The sequence below is a fragment of the Thermochaetoides thermophila genome, assembly GCF_000221225.1.
Source record: "Thermochaetoides thermophila DSM 1495 unplaced genomic scaffold scf7180000011822, whole genome shotgun sequence".
In the NCBI taxonomy this organism is placed as follows: Eukaryota; Fungi; Ascomycota; class Sordariomycetes; order Sordariales; family Chaetomiaceae; genus Thermochaetoides; species Thermochaetoides thermophila.
In genome coordinates, this window is record NW_006383038.1 from 1453457 (window position 1) to 1478265 (window position 24809).

The window sequence follows — 24809 nt, forward strand, 5'->3', positions numbered from 1 at the left end:
CATGGCATCCATCAACCAATAGAGCAAACTCATGTGCCTTGTTACTGTTGCCCACTCGACACCTTCATCTGTTATTGTTGCCGTTGTTGAAGTCTGTATGATCGTTTAATGCAACAAATGGTGGAAAGCGAAAAAAAAATCAAAGCAAAGATGGAAAAGCAAGACCCATTGCCATATTATGAATGCCCCAAAGAGAGGGATGGCATCGGTAAGACATGGATGGATCGACTTTTTCTGGCGCTCTCTGCTTGGCACAGGAATTCGACAACATCCTTTCTCTTTAACGGAAATAATGTTGCAAGATCAACACCAGCCAAGAGATCGCGGAACCGGGGTGAAATCTGCACCAAACCATATATTCAGACCTCGACATAAGGGCCATCATGGTATCCCTCAGTAGGCGGCCAATAGTACGATGGAGGGTCATGTTGCGCATACGAGATATCCTCTGGGCGTATTTTTCGTGACTCTCTGACTTTGAACGTTGCACCCATATATGTCCCTGATGTGCTGTGGGAAGCACCATCTATTACGTCGTACCGACTGCTGCGAGTTGAAGCAGGAGAACCGCCATAAGCATATTGCGGGTGTGCGTAGCGGTTGCTGCTGCCACGTCTGCGGCGCCGATTGTGCTCACGGTCACGGTCTTCTTCCGAGTCGTAGTCGGGCCCGTCGAAAACACCATAGTCGTAATCAGCAGATGCCGCTCCAGCACTTCCTGGGGCCCAAGTTTGCGTCCGGCCGAGCGGTGGGATCGAAGACTTCGTATAGGAGGATGACATATAGTCCTGAGAAGTGGCGCCAGAACGGCTCACGCGCGGAGGAGATTCAACAATTGGAGTGTGAACCGTATGGGATTTGGTGAGAATCGGAATGCCACGTGAGTCCATCGTATCGTACCGAATTTTGTCTCGAGACCTTGACTCGTGAGAGGGACGACGACCTGCCGCGGCGCGGGCAGCTGCTTGTTGGATGCTCTCTTCCTCAAAGTCAGCGCCAGGTGGGGGAGGTGTAGGGCAAGCGGGGACTGGATTGGCCGAGTTGGGATGCGGAGCAGTGGAAGAAGTCTGTTGCGAGGACCAAAATGTCCGGGATGGCGAAGAGCCACTTAGAGTAGCAATATAACTTGCAGCTTGCTCAAATGTACTCTCATACTTTGTGTCCTCAGCCGGATAGTCGGACTTGGGGCGCCGTGAGCTTGATTTGTCACGTTCCCGACGTTCTCTGTCCCGGTCACGCTCTCGCTCACGCTCCCGTTCCCGTTCACGGTCACGGTCCTTCTCGTCATGCTTCTTCTTGGTTGATGAGCGCTTCTTCTCCGACTTGGAAAGGTATTCCTCATCAGCTTCAAAGAGCATGCCTTCGTCCCATTCTTCCACATATGGCCCACTTCGGTGAGTCTTGTCTGGATCCGACTTTCGTTCCTTCTCTCGAGTCTTATCGGCCTTCTTCCTCTCTGCTTTTCGGGCTTCGCGGTCTTTCTCCCTCTCCCGGGATCTTTCCCTTTCCCTATCCTTGTCCCGCTCTCGTTCCTTTTCGCGGTCTTTTCCTTCTCCCGGTCCTTTTCCCTCTCCCTCTCCCTCTCCCTCTCCCGGTCCCTCTCCTTTTCTTTGTCCTTCTCCCTCTCACGATCCCGTTCCCTCTCCTTCTCCTTCTCCTTTTCCTTTTCCCTCTCCCTCTCCTTCTCTTTCTCACGCTCACGATCCTTATCCTTCTCTTTCTCCTTTTCCCTTTCGCGTTCCCTCTCTTTCTCTCGATCCTCCTTGTCTCGTTCCCTTTCCTTCTCTCGCTCTCGTTCACGCTCCTTTTCTCGTACTCGGTCTTTGATCTCTTCTTCTTCTTTTCTCCGTTTACGCTCTTCCTTTTCACGCTTCTCCTCGTCCCGTTTCGATGGCTTTTCATAGCTCGCTGTTCTCCGGGCTTGGCGATCGGATTCGTCATAGTAAGAGCGAGACATCTCCTCAGCTGAGCGAGTGTGAGCCCCAGAAGAGTGAGTATAAACCTTCCCGTTCGTTGGTGACGGATGCGGCTTGTATTTGGACGGATCGGGGGTGCGGAAGTCACACGTGCTGTACTTTGGAGCTGAACGAGGAACAGATGAATTAGGTGCATTCTTCACATCTTGCTGCATCTTGGCAGCACGCTGCTGCAGTAGCTCAGCAAGCTTGAGCTTCTGCTCGTATTTTGCCTTTTCAGCATCATCATTGAGCAGTTCATATGCTTGCTGCACTCTTTGGAATTCGTCTTGTTTTTGAGCCTTAAGAGCCGGATCCTGCACCTTATCCGGATGACACTTGAGCACAAGCTTCTTGTATGCCGCTCGAATTTCAGCCTTGTCCGCGTTTCTGTCGACACCGAGAGCTTTCCAAGGGTCCGGTGGAAGGGTGCTGGTCATGTTGAAGTGATTCAAAAGCGACTAGAGGGATCCAGTTCCCGATTGACCCCAGAACCCAGGATCTGGTGAGCTGATCGGGAGAGGAGAGCGGTGAAATCGTGCGTTCTGAACGCAAATGTCGGATGTGGCGTGAAGGAGAGCACGGCGGTTGGCGTTGCCACAGTATTGGAGGTGTTTACGCATCAAATGACGGGCAATATCGACGCTGACCAGGAGCAGCGTTTGTTTATGTGCTAAGTGACGATATATGGAGGACTTCTCAAGGTCCAGAGGAAAAAAAGAAGCGTGCCAAATAGGATCGAAGGCTGCCGGCGCCCTGGTGCTTATTTGGCAGGCGGCACAGCCAGTGATGATAAAAGACAGAAAATACAGCAAAAATCAAGATGAATGAAGTCAATGAGATCAATGAGCAGGATTCGAGCAATCTGCTGAAAGGGGGGAGATGAGGTTGTGCTGCTGTTGTTTTGGAGTTGTGTTGTATGCGTAGTAAGAGTGGTGCGACGAAAAAAGCGGGGTGAAATGGCACCAAGTGGACAGGAAGGGGTTGTGTATATGTTTATGGGATGAACTCGGTCGAGCGTTGTTGGTGGAGTAAGGGACCCTGGCACCTAGCAACCTAGCAACGAGCAACAATCGGTATCCGTAGTCCGCAGCCCGCACACTACGCTAGCCGTGGTTCCAGATGCCATCCAAACATGCAGCAACAAGCAAGTGGCAGCGTGGCCAGCACTTTGGTCAGGCCCCTCGTTCTGACTTGGCGTCGTGATCTCAAGGGCACCAATGGCAACAACAAGCAAACAAGCAAGCAACAATGCAAGAGGGCTAGAGGGAATGAATGGCGAGAGCGAAGAGACGGCCGACTGGTCGCGTGCGTTTGTGTGCCTTTGACCCAGGTGGCGACCCGAGGAGGAAGCAGCTGGAAGAGATGGAGAAAGACGAGATCAGAGATCAGGCTTAGCCCACGTGCCGGCCGAGTGCCAACGGCGGTACTGGTCCAGTCCAGTGGCAGCCCAGAAACCTCTGTAGGGTCGGCAAAATGGACGCAATGGACGTATGTCGTGGTGTAATGCGTGAGGTGATGGGGGAAAGAAAAACAGGCGATAAAGTCACCCGTACAGGGCGAGAGAATGCAGCTGGGCGGTGGGAAAATGGATGTTCCCGTGAGAGCTAAGGATGGCGATTTTTGGATAGTCCTGGCCACGCTTGCTCTGGGGTTCGAAGAGGAGCAGCAAGGGGCAGCAGCAGCGACTCCAGCGAGCCAGCGACTGGACCAGCCGGGCACCACACGGCGGGACTTGGGAGCGGGGGACGCCTAAGAGCCCCAGTTCTGTGAGAGGGGTCATGCACGTTCTGGGGCTGATTCCCAATGGAGGTGAGCCATATCGGTATCTGCATCGCAGACTGGACGGCTGCTCTGGGAGATGGACGGTCACTGGTCACTGGACGTGGTGGATACTCACTTGCGGCCAGGGCCAACACAGTGGTGCGCGCTGGATTGGCTTGTGGCCCTGTGCGTGGCCCTGTGTGGATGTGGGCAATTCAGGTGTTGTGGGGAACGGGGAGCCACACGAGGGGAAACGTAGGGTGGGGCTGCAGCATCTATAAGCTCTGATTGGTCATATCTGCTCTTGCACGCCCCGTTCGGCTGGCTTATGACATCGCATCTGTGGCAGAGTCTCCGCTCTCTCTCTTCTTTTGGATTCTGTCGGATGCCCTCTTGCCCTCTCAATGTCTTCTTGCCCCCCTCACCAGCAGCACACGGTTCAGCTTTGCTCCAAGCCGCGCTCGATGCAGCTGTCGGCATCTGCTCCAATTGTTTCCCACGGGCAGTCCCGAACGACCACTTTCATGGCTGTGGTCTGCGGCCAAAGGCCCCTAGATCCGAGGGGGTCTTTACGCAAGCCAGCTGGGCGTATGCTCACTAACCATTCTCGGGTTGTACCATCGCCGACTTGTATACTGGGCTTAATTTTTACGGATTTCCTCACCTGGAGACGGATTCCCTCCCGGTGAGCAATAGCTCCAACGGCGGCTTGCCCGACGCGAGCACAACGTAGCCGCTGACCCTCCGTCATCAAGGTTAAGGCTTTTTATATAGTATTAATGGTTGAACCTGTGCATACCCCTTACCCTCCTCGAAGCCCAGCAGGTGATCAATCCAAGGATTCTCGTTACATACGGCGGTTCAATAACTGCTTTGTTGCCCTCGACTTACCTACCTCTTTCTTGATTTAAACAGATGGACCTGACGAGGCCAACAAAGTTGTTCTTGGGCAGGTAGGGATCATTATCTTCCATGTTGTCCTTCCCAGATCTTTGACCGCGCCACCTCGAAGTGCTGCCTAAGGGCAAGATCTTCCCGTCTTGATGACGGCCTTGGCTTGTGGCAAACGCGGCCCCTGTGGACAACAGCGCAAGGCTTGAATCGACAGTCTCAGCCCTCTCCGAGTTTGTGCCAGCGGGGGCCACTCCGCACTTACTTGGCTTTCATGGCGCATGTGGCCGGATCAAGTTTGATGTAGACGGGGTTTTATTGCATCCTTGAGGAAGATAATCGGCGGTGAAGATGCATGAAGTATGAGGCCCAATCGACAGGATGCCTACAAGTATATACAAGATTTGATCAGTCACAGCCACTACAAAGGCGAGAAATGACCCTCTAGTTGCTGTGCCTTGCCAAAGAGAACCTAAGGTACTGCGATGAAGTCTCGCTTTATAAGGGGAAATGGTTCCCTCTTGTCAATGATTGCCAATCTGCATTCTAGATATTCGTTCTCATGAGTCTTTGATCATCTTCCATCAACCGATCACGTCTCTTGTGTTCCATGATAACATACAGCATCGAAGCGCCCATCAATGTTCACAAACCTACCCTCCGTACGGAATAAATGTTCATTCCGTGTTAGGCAGAATTCATCAACACTATGTACATCAGTCCCGCAGTTCAGCCCCAGGAAATACCTTCAACCATTTACTTTCACAGGCACACATACTGGTTGGATGTCAAGTGCACGACGGGTAGCCTTCCACGCCCAACATCTGTGTGGTTCTGCCCTTGAAGGATGAGAACCGCAGAACCATCCAGAGTTTCGTTGAACAGCATCCGTCACGATTGATGGATATGCGTTAACCAAACTTGGAAGTATTCCTCAGATCCGGAGCACCCTTCCTTACCTCAATCAACCCCTGTTTAGACGTTGCCCTCGTGCGATGGTGGCAGCAATTGATGATACCCGATAACATACAAAGGTCCCACTACTGCGTGGGATGCCAAACTGTGTCCATTTTCCACACAGTAGGTTTTCTTGTCAGTGACCGAAGCACCATCCTCTGCTTCTCAAACTAAAACGTAACTGGACGATGCTACCCCGCTTTGATTGACCAACACATGTTCAAGAGCCAGAGGTCGGTACGTGCATCGCTCCGATCGCCTGGCAGTCATGCCCAGGTATTTGGCCACAGCCCTGCGAATCAAGTACTTATCCCAGGAATGAAAGCTGTGTGTGCTGTAACATTCTTAAGAATTCAACCAAGCACTTGACGCCTCATCAAGTAAGTAGCATACCGACGCGAATAGTGGTACCTAGGAGAAATGGGAGAAGAGGCATCCAGATGCGGGACAATGCTGATCTAAGGCCAGGGCAGGCACTGGGGAACCCCTCATTTGGTTGGCTGTCTTCCATCCTACCGGCTTTTCGGCAGTGCGCATGGCTCCGGTGGATCTTTCAACATGCGTCTTCTCATCTTTAGAAGAGGGCGTTGAAAATCTGACGGTATATATGTTTAAGACGGAGTAAGGGGGGTACCTGTAGTTACCTTTGGTGCACAATTGAGTAAATGGAAATACAAAGTACCTACAGGTACTCAGTACGCTGGTCATTCAGATTCCAGAAGAGGGAACAGCGCCGGTATGATGATCTGTTTCGAAAACCCAAAAACGCGGGGTGATGGGTGGGGGAGGACGGACGTTGGTAGGCTTTCTGCCAATCAGCTCTCATCCTTCATCAGGCTTGGACTGCTACTTGCTGTTGTCCGTTCCGTCTCGTTGCCTTACTTGTCGCGGGGTCAGAGACATGAACAACAGTGGAAAGGTAAGGAGAATATGTGAACGGGCTATACATTACATGTGGCCAACATTTGATCAGTTATCTTGCAGACAGCGTTTCCTGCTGCTTAGGAGGCGAATACTCCCAGTGGTGTTGGGCAGTTTCATGTGAATGTTTCACTAGCCGTTCAATTTCGTCTGGTCAGATGGAACCTCCATTGGTTCTGTTTTTCAGGAGAGCATGGTGGATGAGGAATGCTGTTCCAATAGTAACAGAGGAACTATACGGCGCATATGACATGTGAAATTTGATCTTGAAAATGGGATAGCCTCAACTTGGGACATAGCCTGCAGCGCGGGATGAGATGAGCCCCTCCGTGATCTCTTCGAGATCAGACTACATGCGCAGCGAGCGACAATATACTACGTGCCTTAGATCAACTTTCTGTTGCCCACACGTATGGCCTCATAAAACCATTACAGTTGCTTCAATGGTCAGGAGACGCCATCAAGCATTGTTCCTATCCACCATTTTTACGAACCTTCCCCACAGAAACACTTACAGCTACATAATATACCCTGCTGAAGCCACGTCCCCTTTACCCTTCCGAGGCCTTACCCTTAAGGATACTATCTTGTCGATGGCGAGATTCACATCCCGGGCACAGAAAGGAAGCATCCTGTGGGTTAATTCGTAAGCTTCCTCCTGCATCCCGTACATATATATAATCATGGCATGGTTACACAGCTGCACAGGCCCTGGAAGTGGACTTACAGCATCTGTGAATTGGCTCCCTTGGCATTGCATCAAACATCTCTAACTTGAAGTCAGGAAGCTATTTGACTCAGCCAAGACTGCCTTATGTTGCCGTCTACGTTAGCAAGTTGGCGTCCACACAAGGGTATATATTAATGGCCAAAACTTTACATTGTGTCGTACCTATAATTTGGTATCCACCCATCTGAGCAGCCTTAAAGGCTTGTTGTCTATACGTAGTAGGAAGAAGGCTTTCCTATTGCTGTTAATTCTCATGTAATCGACCAACTTCAGAACCTGCCCGGCCTTCTCGCTTCTAGAATTATAAATGCTCAGGTATGTAGGTATTCATGCTTGAAAGTCAAACTATATATAATGTTTTTGTACTTCTGTATTGGCCTATGATGTTGGCTGACAATGCCGTCTATAAGATAAACACACAATTTCTGTTTTGACACTCCGCACATATCAACCAACCCTTACCCATCAGTTTATCTTCATCTTTGTCAACTTATAAGCTTTCTGGCATGTCTGGGCTTAAAACTTAACTCTCCAAGAGAAAATAAAGATGAGAGAATCCTGAAAGTGCAAGCCGTATGATGTATGTCCTAACAGTGAACGTATCTTTGTTATTCACATCGTTCATCACGTGCGTTAAATAACTTATTCAGTCAACTCATCGCTGATCTCTGCAACACCTGGCCATGGGCATGTTTTTGATCGCAGGAAACACCTGATTGATTGCAGTGAGTGTCCCATAACTCTTTCATATGGGGATCAACAGTTCAAGAGGTCAGAAAACGCAAAGCAGGTGATAAAAGTACACATTTCCAATGACATGGGGCAATTATAATGCAAGAGCTTGCTTTTACTCCTCAAAATCAACCTGATGTTGAAACGACGAGGTACTTAGGATTTGTAGGACACAAAGTTGGCCCGCAGAGGTTGGTCTTGCTGGCAGCTCAGGAAATAAGAGAGCAATGATTCAAAGCAGAAGGAGCACACAATGATCTTGGGACTATATCGTTCTCTTTGAAGTTACAGCCGATCAAACATCTGTGATATTTTAGAGGAGCTACCAGAGCAACGTGAGGTCACATGGATTCAGGGACGTTGTGAGAGTTGGAGTTAAAAGCAGTATTGGGATAATCACTTGGAAGGTGTACTATGGTCGTGTTTCCACACAGGCAAATCTAAGTCAACCACAATTGGCTTGTTCAGCCGTTTCCCACCAAGATGTGGCCAACTCGTAGCCATGATAGCACAGTTGACTATGCAGGTCTCCCGTCGGCCCAGGCGTTGGTTCCCAGCTGGCAATGGTGACTTGTTTTTGATAGCTCCTGACCGAATACCGGCATCATTCGTGTTAGACGTGCCGGGACCGGGGATGGGAAAACTCCTCACGTCCCATAATTCTGAGCCCTGAACCAACATGTTGTCTTGCACAGAAGGTTCCCATGCTTTTGACAGCACGGGCAAGTTGGGGGTCTTAGCAAAAGAAGACGTGACCGTTGCTGCTGAGTCTTCGAAGTCAAGAGGCTGCTTTCCACCCCTCGCTGTCAAATCAAGAAGGCTCATCTTAGCAGACTGTGGATCAGGGTTTGGATCCTGCCATTCGTCAACCGAAGCTTCAGGAGCGATGTCCTCAGGATGAGTCAAACTCGCAGTATACCATTTAACACGCTCAGCCCCTCGACCTTGATGTATATGACCACAAACGTGGAGGCGAGGACGGACACTTCCAAGTCTTTTCTGAAGCTCTCGGCAACCAAGACCAGCATCACAGTGGCCGTAAGGTGGCGTATGCGTGATGAGAATATCGGTATCCGGGGGTATATCGGCCCAGATGCCAGCAGCATCCCGGTTTTCATTTGGCAGACCAATTCCAGACTTGGTACCAGGACTTGGATACATAAAAGCCCAAGTACCGTATTCAGGGCAAAAGGGCGACCCAAACACAGTGAACTCAGTGCCAGGGCCTTTGGGATCGGTGAGTCGTATAGTGGCACTGCTGTGCTGAAGGTATATAATAGCAGGATTCGAGGTCAACAGGGTGAGGCACTTTTCTGGGTCTTGAGGATATCGGTTATGAAGAGTTGGCCCGTGTCGCGCATAGAACTCGCGATCTAGAGTGACGTCGTGATTTCCTGGAATATTGTAAGAGCAAGCTCTGAATCAAGTGGCATCAACTTTTTGTAGCTCTTGGATACCTGCAATAATGATTTTGACCTCAAAATCGGTATTCTCCAGCCATCGAATAGCCTTTGAAAGCTTATTTCGACCAGTTAGCTCTAATGAAAGTTTGACACAATCCATTAGCATACCTCCGAGTAGCTTCCCTGGTTAGAAAGATCCCCGGCATGAATCAAAACATCGCCTTTGGGCAATTTGGGTGTGGTGTTGTGGGTATCGCTGATGCAGACAATTCTGGTCCGCCGAGTTTGACGCGGTGATGACATCGAGAGAGCTATTTACACTGCGCCCCCAAGCTCCCAGTTATCTGGTTGTTTCCAGCTCAAGCTGTCCGGCACGATCAAGGCGGGCCACGGCCGATGATGGAGGAAAGAAAAGACAGGAGGACAAGTTGATAGAGAAAATGACATTCGTATCATTTCGTTCAAAAGCATGGACGTTGAGCAGGATGCAACCTGCTGATGGGTCGGTAGGTGTTAGCTAGGCTGGTTTCTGCCTGTTGCAGGACCAACCGGCCGAAACTCCGTCCTCCTCCATTTTGCGTTCTGTGATCTTTCAAGTCTCCAACACTCCCAAATTGAAAAGATAACGGAAAAAGAACGCAGTCAGCTGTCTAAACAGGCATGGAGATTAGCAACAGCTCTAATCCGAGACCCAAGAATATGGAACTGGAGCACAGGCGCAGATCCAAGGAAATCAGAGACTGGTGTGAACACTACGAAGTGAACAGGTACATAGAGCCACGTCAGAGGGATGGTAGACGCGATCACTGGGAAGAAGTAGAGCAAAAGAAAATCCCATGAAGCCCATACTATTGGATTCGTATTGTATCTCGTTTGTGACAAAAAAAGCTGAGTTGTACACTACATACAATAGGTACTTGCTCCCTCCTGTTTGCACGAAGAACGGAGAGGTAGCATGATTTTGTCCGTGTGCATGTTGCGATATGGCAGTGCATGGCTCGTCGCTGATTTCCGTGGTCAATGAAGCGAGCGCCTGTGGATCCAAAAATCGCGCCGTGATTGGCCAATAAGAGCGCAAATGCAAGATGAATGGAGCCCATACCCTTGTCGGCCCCCAGAGATGCAGGCCCCTGTTGATGCGCCCCCTAACATTGGCGACCTGCGAGTTCGAGAAGCTCTTCCAGGTTTGGCGGGCAACGACGGTTCACATCCTGGTAGTCACCATGCCCTCCTGTCTTTGAAGCACCCGAGAAGCAGTTGGTTGCCTTCTACACCCATACACTACTCCAAGTTTCCAGTCTCTGGTCTCTGCCAAAAAAAGCTCCGAGACATGCAAGCTGCCAGCTCTCTCGCGATCTTCGCCTGCACTTTATCGACACTGAGCCTTTGTTTATGAGCAGGTAATAATTTGGCAGTTTGACTGGAGCCTTCCATCTGACACTCTGCTTGGAATCTTCCCAGGTTGCCATCAGCATTCCAACGCAAGCCACACCACCTGCAGCGCAGGACGTTGGGACAAATAGGGGGTGGGATACAGATACAGCTTCATTCTTTTCGATTATCATCGGCCTTGTTCAAGCATCATCCCCATCACGTCACCTCCAGCCAACAGCAACTCGGTCTCCTGCCCGCTGCTTCTCGTCGTCTGTTGCTTTTTTTCGAGGTGGTTAATCACCACACGCGCCTATCTCCTACCACGCTCTGTGATTGGAGACACACCGCCAAACAACTCTTTGACAACTCCACCTGCAAACTTTGGAGAGACCTACATACGTGGAGAGGGTACCGCCGACAAACCTGGCACTTTTGATTGCTCATATGTCTGCTTGATCTCGAGCGGCTCAACTTTTGAACTATCCATTGGCCAACTTGGGTCGCGCCGGGAGGCTGGGTTGGGTGCAAGACAGTAGACCGCCAAGCACCCGGCGCTGGCACCTGCTGGGCCCCGAGCTCCTTAGTTGGCACCTGGATCAGGCGGATAGCGACGTGAACGGTTCGAATCAAGATTGCCTGGATCACCATCTCTGCGACTCCTGGTGATCACATCCGCCCTCCCCGCTAGACCACTTGTCAGTTCCCTCTGAGGCGGAGTTATGGCGATTGTATTCCACACAACAATGACTCTGAACTCTTCCGAATATACCTGGGCCGGTGCGTTGCCGACCGAGACAGAGGTAAGACTTACATTTGGTGCTTCATTGGTTTGCATCGTCTCTTCATCTCCCGATGATCCTACCAAAAAATCTGGATCCGTCGAGCTGACTCGGTGATTATCCAAAGGAGATGTATGACGGCAACGCACGAGACTTTTATTACTCGAGCCGAACTCCCCTCACTGCGCACAACGGCAACGCGGTTATCAATTTCGAGACCAGCTCACGAGGCTATGGGGCCGATGACAAACCACACAAAGACAACTCAAGTGCTGTCGACAGAGCCTCACTGGACCCCAATGATGGACCGAGTACCGACTCTCGAGAAGACTTCCACGACCGAAGACCAAGAGAGTTCTATGGTGACTCGGATAGTGATGAGAATTCCAAATGGATACACAGAGACAAGCTGGCAAGGATAGAGAGTGAGGAGCTTCAAGCAGCGGGCATCATTCTTCCCCGTCCCAAGGACAGAACCAGGTCAAAGAGCCAAAATAGACCAAGACGAGATCCGAGCCAGGACAAGTTGAACAGCTCTGGCAGGTCGATCGCAGGATCCGAGTACACGGCGAGATCTAGGAAGAACTCAACGGCAACGTCGACGACCGAAACACGTACCGCTGATCCAGCCTCTATTGCCAGTTGGGACTTGAGGCGGCCGGAGGAGATTTTGGAAGAGGCCGAAGCACAGAAAGCAGCCAGCAGCAGCAGTGGGAAGAGCTCTTCTAGGATACCCGTGGCTAAGAGCAGCCATGTGCCTATTCCCACGGAGCATATTGCACGGGATACTGTGCTGACCCGGAAACGCGATCCTAGCCCTACCGATGAAGATAGCATAACGTACCCGAAGACTCGGGCTCGGAGTGGAAGTACTGGCAATGCTCCCTCGAAGACAACAAACGCAGGGACGACGCCACAATCCAACAAGCGAGTTGATTCCCAGCAAAAGAAGTCTTCTGCGACGGCTTCACCGGTCAACCGTAAAACGAAGCCGGTCAATGGGACCGCGGGGCGACCCAAGACTCGGGGTGGACCGAACAAGGACTCGACAAGCAGCACACGTCCTTCAACCAGGTCCGGCGAACGCGAGTTCTCGATCACCAACAGCAAGCCCATGGAGGGCGATCCGCCATGGATGGTGTCAGCATATGCCCCTGATCCGCGGCTGCCCCCCGACCAACAATTGCTGCCCACTGTTGCTAAGCGCTTGCAGCAAGAAAAGTGGGAGCGGGAGGGCAAATTTGGCAACATCTACGACAAGGACTTCAGACCGCTTACAGATTCCGGATTTCCAAAGCCGCCAGAAGTCACGGGTAACTCCTCAGAAAAGGATAAAACTGATGCCGACGAAAACAAACAGGAGGAGAAGGTGGTGCAAGACCAAAAGGCAGAAGACAGCAGCACCTCTAAGGATTGGCCGCTGAAGCCGGAGACCAAAAGCCCCACGCTCCCCGGGAAAGGGAGCTCATACTCAACAATACCCAAGATTTCCGACAACAGACCTGTCACGTCTCCCCTTGCCAGTCCCCTGCCGCCGGGCCCGCAGTCTCAGGCCGGGAAGCCTGTGGTTCGGCTGCCAGAACCACCTGAAGAAACCAAGCAAAAGAAGGGATGTGGCTGCTGTATCGTAATGTAATCTTCAGGGGCGTTGTCGTCTTAAAAAATCCATACCATCTTGACTCTCTACCTCTTCCACTTAACCTGCCGCTCACTTATCCGCTCAGCCACCCGACGACCAGACAACAGAAACCTTCAGGGCAACGCACGCTTCTCGCATTCCCAAAACGTCTTGCTGGGTCAGACCTGTCCCATTTACATCAGTCAATGCTTATGGTGGCCAAACAATTCTTTGCCTGCTTTTTCTGTCAACCCCATCACCAGCCCGGCTGTCAATCACAGCACTTCTCCAAAGCATGCACATGTTTCGTCAACCTGCCTTGAATTTTACAATTAGGCACTTCCCTTTCTTTCCAGCGATGTCAATTCACTCTTGTATATCTCCATCTGTAAGGCCCTGCATCATCTAATCGTTGGCTGGACATCATGGCTAGCTGTTTGGTATATCTCAGCTGACCGACGGCTGCCCCGTTGCCTCGCCAGGCTCCATCCTTGCTAGAAGCAAGGAGACACTTTGTTTCATCGGGGAAAACAATCTGTTTCGTGTTGGGCATGTTTTGTAATGAATCACATTCCTTTCTTCGTTTGATTTTCCTCCTTTCCTTTCCCCTTCTCCCCAATAGTCGGTTGACTCGCCTCTACCTAGTGTTATTTTTGTCTTCTTTCGCTATCTTTTACGTTCATAATTTCTGGTGCTGGGCGCGGTAGGAAATCGTTTTGGTACTTATCGAGGCAGAATGCGATAGCCCTCGGATTGAGTGATCATCGGTTGGGCTGGCGTGTGCGTGGTTTACATACGAACTGCGGCAGGAGGATTAAATGGGAAGGAGACGTCTTAGTCTTGGCTTTCCGTTTGTGCCATCTGACTAAGCATACCGCATGGTCCCAGGAAAGTGGCCTTTTATGAGCGATTGCGGTCTGGTATTGACCTTGCACTCTTTTTGGCGTTTATTTCCTCTTTTCCTTTCACATACTTGTTTGTCCTGAGCGTTATTGCTTCCTCATCATGGTTCTGGGGGCTGTTTGATGTATTAGTGCCGTTGTTCTCGAATCTTGCCTTTTGGTTTCTGTTGATCGGTTTCTGTTGATACACTGAAGAGGTAAGCAAGGTGGGGCTAGGCGTTCTACATAGGCATATTATCTAGCAGCTGTATTCAGAGAGTGTGTTGGGATACGTGAAGGGTGAAAGGGGGAGACCCAACGTACAGGATAGTCGCGGAAAATCGTTTCAGTGATGGTGTATGGAACTAGCAACAAAGCGAATTGATATACCTACCTCCTTGTTTATGTAATGCACTGCTGTGTCTTTCAAAAATCGTGCCTGAACAGTCTTGGTTTGCTAACTTGAGCAATCTGTGTCCCCCACTTGTACTGACATTCTTTTGCCGATCCCATTCAGAGCCTACGTATCGGGTAGTCTGGGGGGTTCTGTCTCCTACTTGTGCCTGTTATCTAGTAACGAATGGTTCCTATACACCGACCGCATCGTCTCATCGGATGTTAGGCAGCACAAAGATGAGCACGTACGAGAGATCTTGATGATCAGATAACCAGTTTAAGGTGAGAGCCCCGGTTCTCCCTGTGACCCCCTTGTTGGTATGTGCACAATCTCTCTCTTCCCAAGACAATGACCAAATACTGATTGTTTATGCACAAGTCAGACATCTTCACACTTAAGATCGCATGTTTTATACTGACTACCTAGGGGTTGCTTGTCTAGTGGGAGAGACACTTTTCCCCCTTTAGCATGTAAACAATGGGCTGATACAGGTAGTAGGCCGTCCAGATTCGCATGTGTTTTAGACCAAGGCTTTCAAGATCAAAGTTGTTCTATCAACACCTTTTGAAGAGACCCAAACTACATGATACAACTAGATGTACCATCATGCTAGGATGCTTGACCCACACAGGACATAAGTCACACTTCCCGTTTCTTGTGATCCTCAAGCCTAGCATACAATTACTTTTTCCATGCCATGTTTTGCTAGGACCCGACGGCGTTTACCGACAGTGGTGCCGGCCGAATCGGGGTCATACCCAGCTCAAACACCCGAGAATTCCGGCCAAGGCAAGATACGTAGTTACGTAGATGGTTTAGCTCTACTATGCATTGAACGCATGAGAAATAAGCGACACGAATGTAAAGCAGTGGGTGTGCCTATTTCTTCCAATACGCGTCCGAGGTTTGCAGCTCTGCTGTGTCATACACTCTAGCAGCAAGTACAGATTTTTGGCACCGATATTCCTACTTGGTATGTATCTGGAGACAGGTCATAATCAAGTATCATGAAACGAATTTTAGTCGGCTTAATATACTGGGTGATTGACGGTTCTTTGAGACAAACGGAAAGCTTAGAACATTGAGCTCAGCGCTGAACAAGAGATGTAGGATCTGTGCGTTGATCGCCCATGGATTTGTCTCGGCCAACTCGAAGCGGCGAACGATCTGCAAAGATCGAAGAGTACTGACCCTCCCCATGGTATCCGTAAGTAATGTTGATCGATTGGCCTAGAACATAGTGGAGGTGAGCTGCTGATAACCACCAATAAGGCGAGCGACGAGAAAGGATGGGACCTTTTTGATTGGGTGTATGCATAGTTACACCCAGCGGAGATCGATTAGATTTATAACGATAGTCTGACCATAACGATATAGACCGGGGGAACCATCGTTCTTTGTGTGGGAAAGTGGCAATTCCTAGTGATTGAAATATACGATATAGTTTCTGCTTCGTCACCTACATAACATGATGAGTTTCGTTTTAATGTAAACACCCTAGATTGCCCGCTAGCGAGCTATCTATCATGCTCTCTTGTGAAGAAAAAATCATCCAAATTTCCATATTTGGTCCCTTCCTTGCACAGAGCTGGCTGATTGATCTCTGGCCGCGATAAATAGTGTGGTTTTCATGTTTTCGCTATCAGGTATGTTCGTAAAGGTATCAACCTGACCTAAAACGAAAGAGTGGGGAGGTGTGGGAGCAATGATTTCCTGGCCATAATGATATGAACCTGGGTGACGGAACCCATCTTTATCCGCAGGTCTGACTATGCTCATCCAGAGAATCTTAGGTGCATGGTCGATCAGGTCATCCAGGGCAAGGTGTTTGCAGACTCGTTTAAAAAGATCGAATGTTACGATGCTGTTGCTTGCATTGCACGGACGATGGCCCTCAGCAGTTGAGTTGATCAACGCCAATGTCGGAAAGATGAGCTGTTTTCGAACTTTAGCGGCCGGACATCCCAGGCTTTCCGAGAATGCGTTCGCGGGAGGAAAAGTTTATGCAGCCCCACTAGCGGAGCCTGGAGTGAAACGTTCTTTTGCTTCTGGAAGCGATTGGTCCATCTTACGGGGAATTTAACGGCGCGGATTTTACCAGTAGGTGGGGTCGATGGGCTGGATCCAGCCTGCCGGAGTTTCCAACTTGGATTTTGACCTGGCTTTCTGCACGACATCATGACGGATACGGGCCGTTACACGTAGTTATAGCTCGCAATTATGCTGTGTATATACTAGGAGGGACATAAAAGGGGAACATGGCTGGGACCCTTTTCAACACCAACAGCTGACTGGTGGTGTACATGGCGCAAGCCAAATGGAAGCTTGTTCCTGAAACCGTGCGCTTCGTTATGCCACAGGTTCAGTTCCCAAAAAGCTTTGCAGCCTCGCGGTCGGATATCCCCGTTCGAAGCTTTCAATCCGGCTAGGTAAGCATGCATGTATGTACCTATGTATGTGCACAACATACCTCAGCCCTCGAAGTCTGTCACAGTAGCCATGGCCAGCTGTGCTGGTGGGGACTGTTTGCTTTCGAAGAAAAGCTATTCTCGCAGGCTGGCGCGCCTATAGACCACAGTAAGCTAATGGAAAGCAAAGATCGAGGAAAAGGTCTGCATCCAGGGCTGGTCCAGCTGGGCTTACCCTTGCACTTGACCGGATACTGGGCACCTTGAATTTCTGCTTTTCCCCCATGCTTGCTTCACTGGCTTCAGCACACGGGTGTTGCAGCCGCCTCACTTTTTACCAGGTGTGAGTCAGCCCTCAGAGCGCAACATTGCACTAATGAAAAATACTGTGCTGCTGCTTGGGAAGCATGGCTTTGACATTAAAACTTTCCTGTTACTGCTTAACAAGGAGACTATGACGACTAATCAGAAATTGTTGTCCATACATAAATTCGGTCATCCTACCTAGCTGTGAAGGTTTGGGAAATTAATTTTTTGCACGGCATTTAAGGGATCTCTAGATTAGGTTTTGTGGAAGCTGTCGTTGAACATAAACCCATGGTGTATAGGCAACGAAAAGTTCTGGACCCAGAACACAGCAGCAATTTTGTGGGAACATGTAACAATGCATGTAATTTTACACAAAGAAAAATTCTTTATCCTTGCTCAAAAGCATCCTGTGCTTGTCCTCGGACTTCCCACGCCAGCCGCATGGCCCTTCATCCTGGCACAGCTGTTGGTGACCAGAAAAACAAGGCCGAGCCTTGTCCAGGTTTGGGGGTCTAGCCCAGTCGATTTCCCACAGCCCACTTCTACCCAGAAATAAAGAGTCAGCTCTTCCCCGTCACCCGAACACAATGTTGTGTGCAGTCTTTCAAAGATACACGTTGCTGTTCTGCGTGGTAACCATTTGGCCATTCCCGCCTTGAGCTTGCCATATATACGGGCCCAGCCTACCGGTTTTACTGAGCAGCACCCAACACGTCTTTCGCAATGTCCACAACAGATCGTCCTCCACAGGTCCCTTATCACGATAGCTCATCTTCCACCTCGACGTCCACAACATCCTCCTATTTGTCTTCTCAACTGGGGTTACCTGGGCCGTCTAGTTCATCGTCAGGTTCGACCACTCAAAGAAGCATGGATTCTACACCGCGCCCTCCTGTGCAGGTTGCGATCATCCGTTGTCTTCGGTGTGCCCGCGCAGAAGAGATTACCAGCACAGACGACCCGAGTACCTATGGCATGATCCAAATTGGAACTAACATTTACTACTGCACCCGATGTGCCAACCTTGTTGGCTACACATGAAGCTACGGTTCTTTGAAAACACAATGTTTCAGAGAAATCGCTTTGTCAACGAGCGCATTGCGGAATGAGAGGGGTTAGAGCTGGCAGTATCCAAGATAGTTGCCAGGCAGCCGCGCCATGCTTCAAATGACACCGCTTAGACCGATGGCTCAGCCGATTTGACACATCTAACGTGGCCATCGCTCTTGCTGCATTGCAGCTCTGCTCGAGTAATACATCAGCCGACATCAAGCGGAATACCACAAAACATGCTGCATCGCGATAGCGTTGCGTGTCAAGAACTCAGGGACCTTGCGGGCAACTAATATCGTTCACCATGCACCCGGCCTTTGATTGAGAGGCTAAATTCCTTGTCAGCAAGCATGGATTCACTTGTCTTACCGATGCCCTCTTGGACATGGGGCTGCAAGATGGCTGCGTGCATGCGGACGAGCTTGGAAATGAAATTCCTAGCAAACGGATTCCTACACGATAACACCTTTCATCTAGGCCTTGACAGCAACCCGGTGCAACAAACGCTCTCAGGAAAATGAATGGATATACTTAGCATGGCGGCAGACAACAGCGACATTGTCCTCTCGTTCTTCCGTTCATACCCACCTCCCGCTTTTGGTAGCTCTTTCTGCGGTTTTCTCGTTCTGTCCAATCAGCGGGGAGCTTTAGATTTTTCACCAGCCGGTTCGGTCCGCCATCGAAGCTGCCAAGCCGGTGGCGTCGTCTCAGACCCACAGTCAGCACGGTTCAGTTGCCTGGCCCAGGGCAGCAGATCATTATTTGCATGCCAAGTAGTAGCTTGAGCTATCATTGTTTGCCCTGGTTGAACACGATCGCGGACGGTATTTTCTGGCAGACGATCTCTTCATTTTCATCCCGCTCAGCATTCGGTGCTCTCTGGTTTATAGAGATTGAAGCTCTGAGCTCATGTTGAGGTTTAACGAAGTGGATAGAAGCCAACTGTGAGGCTGGCCCGGTTGGTCGATTAGATGATAGATGGGGCATGTACTTCCCACAGGTTTCAGTTGTGATTATAAATCAGCAATGTATTACTGCTCTGTATTTCGAGGCTCATTGTTTTTAGCATGACACTACAATACTTATACCAGAACAATGAAGACGCATGAGTGCTGCCGTGTTGCCGCCCCTCAAAATGTGACGTATGGAGAGACACCTGCTATAACGACGCCTTTTGATAATCCTTTTATTCCTCTTTCTCAGGGACACACATTTAATAATTGGCCGACAGGAACAGGAAAGGGGACAGCAGGCAAAAACCGGCGTTGAGTTCATTACCTAGATACATGCTATAAGACGCTTGTGACCTGATGACATATCTTGTCACCACTTCTCATCCATTACTCTCCTCAAGCAGCCACTTCTCAGGCACCATAATCATCCACGCTGTCACAATCTTACGCCACTCTGTATCCCGAGATAACAGGTCTATTCACTTGCTAGAACAAACCAGCCTGGGCAATAAGCAGGAGTGTAGAAAAGCCGTGGGAAATAAGCACTAGGCTTTTTTAGACAACTGGGAAAGCTGGATTCCAGCTAGGAGCTGACCTCCCACGTAGTTGGGGAGATTCGCCTGCTGACAGCCACCCCACACTCAAGGTACCAAGCTGCCTGTCTACATGTCCAGGCGTTCGGGGTTTAACTCGCGATAGCAAGTATCGACGCGATGTTTGTCACCCCTCCATTTTGACGTCGCGCTGTTTGCTCATATTCTTGAGTAGATAGCTGCGCTTGAAGTACTCGTTGGGGTGCACAATAGTCTCCAGTTGTACGGCTGTGAAAATTCCTTCCTCCTTAGCACGTTTCAGCTCTGTCTTATGAAGGTACTCGAAGACACTATTTTGCAGTTAGTAACTCTGCCGAAATAATACCGTAGTAGGGTAATATATACCGGTTACAAGCCATATGATATTTCTGGCTCTCCTTATCCTCCTGGATACCCTGCAGAACCGCGCGATCGGAAACGCCAGCGGAACGCAGCAGTGTAGTCAGGTTGTCCATGCTAAAGTGGCGAAACGGGCAACCGTGAGCCTCGCCGGGGCCAGGGGCATGCTCGGTCAGGATCTTCTGGCAACTGAAAGGGCTATAACCGCCGGAGCGGCGGTTTGCGTCACCGCCAACGTCTCCGTAAGCGTGCCGCACGTTGTAGCGGTACTCCTTATTGAAGGTGTCGTCACTAATTTTTTTGAAGGCCGTACGCCAAAATATCAAACACTCCTCTAAGTTTAAGCCGATGCCCTTAAGGAACAGCGTATACTGCAGACGGCCATAGTGCTTCAAATGACAGTCGCGACGCAGAGTATTGTGCAAGTGCTGCATGCATAGGGGGAAATGCTGTGCCAGGTTATCGATGTTCCGTGCTGAGATTTCGGCACCCTCGACAGCAGTTGCGGAACCGCTATAGCTCGAGTCGGGGGCGATGAAGTTCTTGGAAAGATGGTTGAGGATCGGCGTCAGTCGGTCATCTTCGTCTAGCCGGGGAAGTGCCCGGGCTGTGAGCTGTACAAGTAATGCTTGTCAGCGGTAATTCAACCTTCGGGATCTGTGAACTTTTCTTACTTCTAGCGCGCGCTCCAACCTCCTGGTAAACTCGTTCATGATGATGCTGTGCTGTAGAGGGCCAGGTACATAGGCCTTGCCGGCCTTTACGAACACTTTGCGCCCTTCGATTAGATCTGGAACTCGCGTCCAGTCAACTTTATACCAGTCTTCATCCATGACTTGCTGAGCCCTCTTGCCGTAACCAAAGCCTGCTGTGACGATGAGTTGCTGCGAAAGCTCTCCTTTTTCATCCTCCAGGACAGGCTCCCATTCAATGTTAAGGGAACGAATGAAGGCGGCACGCTCGCGAGAATCGTCTGTCTGGAATCGCAAGCGGAATAGCATGGTCTCAACGCGAGCGAAGCGACGGCGCAATTCCTCAGTAGAGGAAAATGCCAAACGCAAGATAAAGTGGCTGTAGTGGTCCTTTTGGCGCTGAGAGTGCAGCTGTGAGCTGCTGGAGCTGTTGGCGTCCAGCGGCAAGTACTTGTCTAATAATGGCTTCATGTACGCCGCCGTTTCGGCGGGCGTCTTGTTGCGGAACGAACATGCCTCCAACTCGGCGAGAATTCGCAGCCTGTCAATAGCCCATTGTTCGAATTGCTCGAGAGTGATATCGGCTGTTGGCGGAGTTGCGTAGAAGTTCAGACGGTGAGGATACTGCGTCTCCTTGTACAGCGGATCGGCAAATTGCTTTTTTCGGTAGTCGACAACATTGCGCCGCTTGGCATCAATGCGGTTGAAATCCTGGCGGATCATGTTGTAGATTGTTGCTGGGAGGTTTGCTCCCAAGTGAAGCTCGACGATTGCCTGGGTCTAGAGGACCGACAGCAGCTAGATGAATGGAGAGCCCAAGACCGATTCAACGAGTGGGTGTTAATGGGCAACGCGTCGAAACGCGGTTTACGCGTCGCACCAATTAGGGACGTGGTTCGCTTAGCCAGAACAACCTAGCCCCTGATCCGAGGACTTTTGAAACCCTAACCCTGGCCTTAATGGCACCAGCTGAGCCCCATGTACCATAAACGGTATGAGTTCCTGTGTGAAGAATATAGGCCTTCAATGAAAATAGATTATCCAGCCAATAAAAGGAGAGAAATGTGTGAGTTAGAAGTACAGTAAGTGCGAAATGAGAGCCAGTTTCAGAGATCCAGCCATTAAACCAATGTGGCTTGCTAGTAAGAGTTCGCGCACAACCCTTCTCTAACTATAAGCTACCAGAGTTTGCGATGAGCTTTCTCTGATGACTAACAAAATTTTGCTATGAGGTCGTTTCCTTCTTTGGCTCGCCGTTTCGTGGTTGGCCGGATAGTTCGTCCATGTTCCAAACCATATATCCCTGAAGCTTCCAGAGAAGCATCTGGAGCTTGACAGTTGCCTGTCTACCCAGTAGGAACAACGATCCACCGCGTAATAGTGCTGACTGGCTTCTTAAGCGGTCCAAATGCTCGGAACCGAGCAGTACCTGAAGATTATGAACTGCAAGTTTTTTGCCAAATCGTGATTCTGGAAAATCCATGGTCGACAGCCTAGGTGGCACGAACTCGGCCCCCGATGACGCTCCGCGGTCATTGGGAAGACCCAGAAACAGGACGCATCCGCGATGTTTGTGCTGTCCAACTTCATCCCAACTCCCAAGCTTCGTGATGTACTTGCGACCTTGCGTCTCAACCATACCAGCAAAATAAACCAATCCTTCGACAATTCGTCGACGCATTAACTCAAGAACAACGCCGTGCATATCAGGGCGCCAGATGCTGGTATTTAAGACCTTGGTGAGGTTCACCTGCCCAGTGCTGCTCATGCGTAGGAGCTTCTTGTAAGCTCCATTGTATGGCGATGATTCTCTCTCCAGTTCTTGCATGAGCTTTTGGCTGGCGAGAACATATGCAGATGGCCCTGTACGAGTGCAATGAGACACATTTTCCCCTCCATGGAGAGCGGGTGAGACCTCACCCTCGTCTTCATCCGACGATTGGTTGGTTACCAAGTCTTTATGTGGAACGTTTTGGGGTGCCTTAGAGTCAAGGTCCTGGGGCACAAAGTAGGGTTGGTTCGTTTCGGGGTGAGAAACGAGGTTGAACCGCTGAAGAAAAAACTTGGGGAGTCGTGTTGACGTGATTGGACAAATCCGGATCGGAGTGGCCAGGGCCTGAGCTGAAGAAAAAGTTAGACTTGTTGCCAAGAAACACACTGAAACTGGGTGAGTTGATGTACCATAGGGATTTCGGACAAGATGGCGTTGGAACTTAGTTGGCTTATATGGAGATATGCGGGGTTTTGGCTTCTTAAAGCGCTGCTTTGCCTCATGAAAACTTGGATCCATCATAGGCGAAAGCGGAAGCTCTCCAATGGGCGTTCTGACAGTCTTTTTTTCTGTGTCAATTGGGATGGCGGAGTAACTTTCATTTGTGACTTTAATGCTATGTTTGGTGGCTTGTAGCGCCCTGGAGACTCCGCTGTTGCTTGTATAAAGACCTTTAAGTGTGAAGGGAGTGGATAAATACCGGTAGGCTTTCCAAGCTGTTGGCCTGGAAAGTGGACTGCTGAGAAATTTCATCACAGATGCAGACTTATACTCGGACTTGTGCTTTTAAAGGTTTCCACTCTTTTGGTTGAGGGGAAGGAGTCAAGGCAAATGAGGTTGATGGGCGGTTAGGTGTTGTTTGAACAGGACTTGTAGTTCCCATCGTCATGTCATGGTTTGAGAGTCGGATTGGTCAAGATCTTAATGAGGTGAATGGATTGCTGTTTCCCTGCCGGTGTTTGGAATTCTTGGCGCCATATCCCAGTAACGCCAAGGGCTTTCCTTCCGCCGCTCGGCGCAAGGGACCCGCTTTCTTGGCTTCTTGCTGGATTCTCTCTTTCTCACCGCCGTCAATCTGAACAATACCTCAGTTAACAGAACGGTGCCACCTGTAACCATGAGCTTTTGCCAGCTAACATATCGTCTACTCCAAAGAATAGGCCTGGGCGCGACACAATGTCGGCGCTTTCACAAGCTGGGAGGGTTTTCCAGGCCCGTCCCTCTCACAGGCACCATTCCAATGCCCTACATCACTGAGGTCACAGTATGTGTTCAAGACACCTTGTCAGTGCCCTTTCATATCTCTGTGAATTTACTAACAAGCTAGTCTGGTGGCTGGCGGACATGTAAGTCTCTGAGCTTACATCTTCCGGTCAACTCGTCCAGTGTGTATTAACAGCACTTTGAAGCCGACATCTTTTCCAAACTGCTTCAAGTATGTGGCATCCTCTAGTATGTTGACGACTTCATGCGATAAATTGACCTGAACAGGAACGGATCGTTTGTCTTAATGGGCCTATCGATGACACCGTGTCAGCCTCGATAGTTGCCCAGCTACTGTGGCTTGAATCTGACAACCCTGACAAACCCATCACCATGTACATCAACTCTCCAGGGGGTGAGGTGAGCTCAGGGCTTGCTATTTACGACACAATGACCTACATCAAGTCACCCGTTTCGACAGTGTGCATTGGGAGTGCTGCCTCCATGGCTGCTATCTTGCTCATTGGTGGCGAACCAGGCAAGCGATTCGCACTGCCACACAGCACAGTCATGGTGCACCAGCCATTGGGCGGAACTCGGGGCCAGGCTGCTGACATCCTCATCTATGCGAACCAAATTCAGCGGATACGAGAGCAAATCAACAAGATCGTATACAAACACATCAACAAAACCTTCGGCTATGAGAAATTTGATATGCGGGCTGTCAACGATATGATGGAGCGTGACAAATATCTATCAGCCGAAGAGGCTAAAGACTTTGGCATTGTTGATGAGATTCTGTATCGGAGAGACAAAAAGGACGACAGGACACAGACAGCGACAGCGGCGACGCCAAGTCAAACCAAGCCCTGATGATGTTTTCAGAAGGGCGCATGAAGGGCGTAATTAGACAAACCTTGTCACTTCGGAAGGGATCATGGGTGACTGGTATCATGAGGGTGTGATTGGCTTGGTTTTCGAGCGACAGCGGGTCTCTGCTTGTGCCAGCAGGCAGTTGTACATCCGTTGATTGAAGGCAGGTTGGGATTCAACAGATCTTGATCCAGCCCTCGATGATGTGAGCAG

The 24809-nt window shown here is 50.1% G+C and overlaps 4 protein-coding genes across 4 annotated transcripts; 2 read left to right on the forward strand and 2 right to left on the reverse strand.

Annotated features, from left to right (window-relative positions):
• Positions 1 to 359: 359 nt before the first annotated feature.
• On the reverse strand, positions 360 to 2395 carry CTHT_0068360 (uncharacterized protein; the record flags this gene model as incomplete). Its single annotated transcript, XM_006697062.1, has 2 exons — positions 360 to 1322; positions 1391 to 2395. The coding sequence occupies 2 exons, from the start codon at positions 2393 to 2395 to the stop codon at positions 360 to 362; spliced, it is 1968 nt and encodes a 655-aa protein (XP_006697125.1).
• Positions 2396 to 11636: 9241 nt separating this feature from the next.
• On the forward strand, positions 11637 to 13142 carry CTHT_0068370 (uncharacterized protein; the record flags this gene model as incomplete). Its single annotated transcript, XM_006697063.1, has 1 exon — positions 11637 to 13142. The coding sequence occupies one exon, from the start codon at positions 11637 to 11639 to the stop codon at positions 13140 to 13142; it is 1506 nt and encodes a 501-aa protein (XP_006697126.1).
• A 6703-nt stretch (positions 13143 to 19845) lies between these two features.
• On the reverse strand, positions 19846 to 21472 carry CTHT_0068380 (DNA polymerase alpha DNA-like protein; the record flags this gene model as incomplete). Its single annotated transcript, XM_006697064.1, has 3 exons — positions 19846 to 20008; positions 20064 to 20671; positions 20732 to 21472. 3 exons carry the CDS (start codon positions 21470 to 21472, stop codon positions 19846 to 19848), a joined length of 1512 nt encoding a protein of 503 aa, XP_006697127.1.
• A 2644-nt stretch (positions 21473 to 24116) lies between these two features.
• On the forward strand, positions 24117 to 24596 carry CTHT_0068390 (ATP-dependent clp protease proteolytic subunit-like protein; the record flags this gene model as incomplete). The annotated part of the gene is made up of 1 exon (XM_006697065.1): positions 24117 to 24596. The coding sequence occupies one exon, from the start codon at positions 24117 to 24119 to the stop codon at positions 24594 to 24596; it is 480 nt and encodes a 159-aa protein (XP_006697128.1).
• Positions 24597 to 24809: the final 213 nt, after the last annotated feature.